The sequence below is a fragment of the Sesamum indicum genome, linkage group LG3 (assembly GCF_000512975.1).
Source record: "Sesamum indicum cultivar Zhongzhi No. 13 linkage group LG3, S_indicum_v1.0, whole genome shotgun sequence".
In the NCBI taxonomy this organism is placed as follows: Eukaryota; Viridiplantae; Streptophyta; class Magnoliopsida; order Lamiales; family Pedaliaceae; genus Sesamum; species Sesamum indicum.
In genome coordinates, this window is record NC_026147.1 from 7,931,235 (window position 1) to 7,937,234 (window position 6,000).

General features: G+C 37.7%; 1 protein-coding gene across 1 annotated transcript; it reads right to left on the reverse strand.

The window, feature by feature from the left end:
* Positions 3,570-5,993, reverse strand: LOC105157619 (the record flags this gene model as incomplete). The annotated part of the gene is given in 3 exon segments (XM_011074038.2): positions 3,570-3,930; positions 4,503-4,574; positions 5,469-5,993. Coding segments are annotated over 3 exon segments (390 nt in total). The 3' UTR covers positions 3,570-3,906.

Consider the following 6,000-nt stretch of genomic DNA (forward strand, 5'->3'; position numbering starts at 1 on the left):
GGAGAGTGGAATAGTAATTGTTGATTCAAGAAAAGACAGCAAAGCTCACATAGCCCACACCAACCAATGTGAATGATTAATTAATTCTTGGAGTTAAGTTTTTTCATTAAAAAAGAAAAAAAGAATGGAAAAAGATATGATGTGGATTCCATTTGTCTGGTCATGAGTCATCACTTCCTTCAATTCAACATCAAAAAGACAACTTTGTTGATCTATAAGGTTAAAGTATTACAATTAAAAAAATTATATAAGTTTGAATTTTGTGAATATGGATGTGTGTATGTCTATTTTTATAATAATTTATTATTTTGTTTAAAATATTCGATTATTTGAATATAGAAATAATTATACGATGAATTCATTGTATATTATATAAAGGAATTTCTTAAAAAAAAAGGTCAAGATTAAAGTGATGATGAGAATGAAGAAATCAATAAAAGGAGATTAATCCTCCTAAAGCATCTGACTTTGCTTGTAAATCAAGATACAAATATTGAACACAAAAGGGTTCTCGAGAAATTTTGATCATCAAAACGTACCCCATTGTCCTTAACTCCAAACTATAATCATCATTCTAACAGAAACTAAACTTAATTACATCTCTAATCACCACTAAAACACAAGAAAAGAATCCCTTCTCTCTCTCTCTCTCATGAAACCATCAACCTGTTCTTGTCAAAGATTGTGGATGGGACTGCGAACCGGGCAGAAAACGAGCGGGAGAGGTCGTCAGGATCAGCCCAGATGGAGCCCTGATCAAAGTTCTGGGAATAGGAGTGTGGATCATAAGTGAACCTCATTGAGTTGGAACAATAACATTGACGACGGAACATCCTCTTCTTCTCCTTCTTCAACTTCCTCCACAGCTGTCTCCAGATGGGAGCTTTCGATGATCTTGTCGACACGGCCATGTTGTACGACACGAACCGGTCGTATTTCCGACTGGAATAGGTTGCCGGCCAGCAGCCGTGGCTTGAGCTGCAGGGCGGCCATGGTTCTTGATCCATTCTTTTCTTGGAGAGAAAAAGTTTCAGTGTGTGTGGATCTATGAGGAATGTTGTGTATGTGGAAATTAAACAAGTGGGATATAGATATATATGTATTTATAGTGGGGTGATGATGCGATCTTCTTTTTTGGGTATGGATGTTTGACCCTTTTGTGTTGAGTAGTCATATGGCTTTGGGCGTTGTGTAGAAAACATGGTCGACAATGCAAGGGTATAGCATGTGCCAATTCTTGAAGGCCTATTTTGTCATTTTGCTTCAAAATGTCTTAAAGTGACTTCTAGTATGCAATAAGGTTCTAATTGGGGAAGAAATGCCATTTCAACTCTTGGATTTGATAGTTAATAAAGTATAATTTAATTGACAAAAGTTGAAAATCGTTAATAGAATGCATATATATTGATAAATTTTAGTAGTAATTGATAGTATATTACAATAATAGTTATTGATATACGTAATTTGTTCAAGTAAGCTCCTTCTAATTGGTCATATTTTTGAGATTTTGAGTATCAGACAAAAAATCTAGATGAATGATATTGATGATGAGAATTATGTGAAGTGAGTTGACTAGGTAGAGAATTGAATCAGATTCGGAAGTTGGTTGTGTGAATTAGTGGTATCATTAATGTGCTGTCAATGATTTGTTGTCAATATTTAAAAAAAAAATAATATAATGGTCTTAGTCATAACATGACATAGAATGGAAGATGGATCTCTCAATATATCCATCATCAAGTTGAGAAAAAGAGGAGGAAAAAAGGGTTGGGGCATTTAAGAGCGGTGTCTTGCTTTTTCATTCCCTTATCTTCTCATCATTAAAAGTAGGAAGAATTCTCTCTCTCTTTTTGTCATTAAGATGAGATTGAATTCTATCCTCTCTATTTATTTATTGTTCTTTTCCCTCTTTTTGAACTAGTAGATGCAATGGTGGGTAGTTTTGTTGCTTTTGATGAATACAAGTATGATTAATATTGCAATCTTTATTAATGTTGGATGGGGGCAATTTGGATTTGATGGGATGATTTAGAATAATAATTTTAAATGACTTGATATTAAACAAATTTGAAATACATTTCAACACTACAAAATATAGTTCAAGAATTTGAATTGTTTTGTGGCGTTGTTTCATCTAAACAAATTTGGTAAATCTGTTATTATGAATTTGAAACTCTTAGATCCAAATCAACCAATCCAAATACAACATTATAAAATATTTAAATAGAATCATAAACACAGCTTACAATAGTGAATCTGTCACAAGACTCACATGAAGATCCCAGCAAACTGGGAGGATCCTCCATGTACAAGTGACGAGCTACAAGTTGTTACGAGTGAATGTTGAATATATTAGTTGGTTTAGGAAAATTTTTACTTGAACCAAGTTTCATTGAGCAAGTGTAATATATTTTCTATGTGTTTGATCACTTTTTTTTAAATATATAATAATTACAAAACAAGTTATTTCCACTTGCCTTATAATTGGTACAAGTCCGACCAAACTCAATTGGGGTTAGAATTTACTGTTGGTTTGTGGAAAGTAATAGATCAAATGGATTAAGCAGCTGCTGCTGAGCTGCAACAGTTGCAAATAATAGAAAAGGAAGGATTTGTTGGTGGGAGAATGGGAATTGGAGAGTCAAAATGGAGCATTAATGGTGGCCAATTGTTAAGATGATGCAGACCGGCTCCTATTTCATTTCATACTCAAAAGTGAAGACCAAACATGTATCTACTCCAACACTATTCTTCCCATGTAGATGTTCATATCAACCCCTTTCAACTAAGTTGTGGATATTATTTGCTTACCTCTCTCCTTCATACAACCAAGTATCAACTTTTCTTCCCTTTCAAAGAACTCAAGAAATCCCCAGTTCCCAGCTCACCAGTGGTTTAAGACTTGTCACCGCGCACTCAAAGTTTATCAATAAAATGATATTGTTAGTTATAAAAGCCTTTATTTACTTCTTTCCTGCCCACTAATATTTATTTTTCCTTTTCTGGGAAGGGCGAAATTCTGCGGGATAAGCTTCGCATGGAAAGATGGTACCAGTCTACTAAAGCTGAGGCCCAAAGCAATCCCTTTCCGGTGAAAGCAATCCTAAGCCCACCACCCCCAAATCCCAACTTTTTCTTGTTTTTTCTGCCTATATAGCCCCATGATGATCCTCTGCTCTTCACTTGCTCATACTCACAAACACTATCTCAGAGAAGGAAAGGGAAAGATGTGCTACCCAGGTGCTGATTTGCCAAGTGCTTACACGCCAGCCAGTCCCCACAGGCAATGGGTTGCAGCAGTGGAAGCAGCCGCACAAGAGACTGCAAGACGTCAAGGAACAGCTAGTAATCGTGGCAGACTGGCTGAGGATGGTGGTGGGATTACAAGAGTGTGCGTGTGTTCGCCCAGCAGCCACCCCGGTTCGTTCAGGTGTAGGCACCATCATCAACAATATCAGTGGGTTAGTCGGCTCTAGACCAAGCCGAGCTCATCTAAGAACTAAGTCCATTGCAAGTACACTGTATCCCTTCTCAATGTCATCATGTTTCTGTAAGAATCAATAATGATATACAATAAAATGTATGTATTATTGGCAATATGGCCTATAAATGTGTTCTTGTACAAATCAATGGTTATGGACAAGAAAGAAAATGCATATGTACTTTCAATCTAAGACCTTAGGACCCAGATACTAGGTTCTACACACCACCCAATGCAGCAAAGCCAAACTCAGGGGTGAGTTTGTGCATATGTCTCTAGTTTGTTTTAAAGGAAGATGAATATACACGAAATAGAACATGTACACAATTCTTGACCAGAGAATATGATTACACAAAGACTGACAGGAAATCTGTGAAAATTATATAGTTTCTCTCTGTTCACCAGTTATCTGGATGTTGTAACACTTACTCCTTACTCACTTCAGAAACCTGTTCAACATCCCACATATCCTCAGCACTGAGAGCCAGAAATTAGTTATACCATATAAATCTCAAAAAAGAATCTAGCTACAATTTACTCGAGAATTAGAGCCTGCAGGCCACGAAAGAGGGGCGGTGTAAAATGTTGAATTCAATGAATAAGGCAAAGAGAGAAAATGAACAAGACAAAGATAAAGTGGTTCAGCCAGACAGCACAAGCAACTCAGCCTACATCCAGTAAAATGCACAAGGGGTGAGATCTTGTAAATTAATTGATGAAATCACCCATATCAACTTGGTAAAGTCAATTATTCTACTACCCCAAGAAGGTTGAAATAAAATCGATTCTGATTTGGTTTGATCTCAACATAAAGAATTGGCTGGCACAGTCAAATAAAGAAAGTATTTTATTTTCTGCATTTATCAACTGGAAGTGTCTAGCGGCACAGAAGCTCGCTACAAATCAAGGGAAAAAATGAAGATATATCTTATCCTTTTAATCTTCCATTGTGTTCATAGTGAAGGTATGAGAGGACGAACAATTAGAATATTGGTCAAATCAGCAAGGAATTAAAGCTTACCTCAGGATAGCAACTTTGACGGGAAACCGTTTGGTTCTTTGTATTTACAATCACTTCACATTTTACTTTTGTCTGCAGCAGATCACAGAGAGGAAGATTTCAAGCATACTTGAACTAGATTATATTAATATATCTTTCAAAATTATTAACAAGATTGGAGCTGCTGGTTAGGAAAATGCACAAAAAAGTCAAAGACTGTTATGCAGCGGCCAAATTTATCCAGTGGGTGAATTACCCAATTCAATACACCAACATGTTCCAGTCTACATCTATCAACATGTACCACATAGATCAAAAAATTTGGAAGCATACAAATTTAAGACGAACAACGTTCTTCACTGCCCCTTGCATCTAGAATGGCATGGCTGTACAAAGTAAGAATTTAGAATACATACTACGTACTCTTGAAATAATATTTCTTAAATCACATTTGTTGTAATTCTTTTTTATCTTTCTAGTTCAAGCTAAAATATCATTTTTCTTACATGTTTCCACAATCAAGGGTCAATTAAGCTCCCCCATCCCAACCTCGAGATGAAAAAGAACACTTCCACAGCTCTTTCCACGCCTCTACCCAGGTCTACATTGAAAATCATTTTGTAACAAGTATAAACTAAGTGGAACTTTTGGTTGCTGAAGCACGAGCAACAAACTATGTCCAACCATCTCGAAACAATACGGGAACTTTCCTTGATATCTTAAAACTCAAATTCAACCACTTTACCTTAATCACTGAACAAAATTATGACTCCCTTACTCAACTAGACATCCAACATAAATCACCAATAGAAGCAAGTAGCTACGCGCTCAAAGTAAAAACTATCACAAGCAACTGAATCCACAGAGTGCATCATATTCGTACTTAACCCACGCATTATCCACTATGAAGAAGCAGAAACTTCTTGCACATTCTAAAATCGCTAAAAAAATCATGACGTCATATAGTTTTACTAGAAGCAGGATTACCTTCAAGGGCAAGTCAAAAACGACAACCCCGAGCTTCCCACTAATCTCGGACTCCGTATCAAACGTTACCGCACCTTTCGCTAACTCCTCAATCAACAGAACCACATCACTCAAAATCTCAACCCGATCGAGCTGGAGCGTGGCGTTGACGTACGATGACCCACGCGCCTTAATATGCCCACCATCCGAAGTCACATACCCTAGCCTCTTCCCCCTGTATCCGATCGCAACGAGCAAGGAATCATAGTCAAGCTCGTAAAAATCTTGATTCCGTACCCTAACTGTGAGGTCCATAGTTAAGTCGAGTGAAATTTTGGGGCGAATGTGGAAACGGAGGCGCTCGAGGCGGAGCCGAACAATGGAGAGCTCTGGGTCGGAGGGCCAGAGGAGGTAGGCGGCGGCAATTAGGAATAAGAGGAAGGTGGCAAAGCAGAACAGGCAGCGCTGCCATGACTTACGGAAGAGACGGTGGCGGTGGGGAGGAGGATAGGGAGGTAGAACAATGACGTATTGCGGGGGCTGGGGGAGGGGA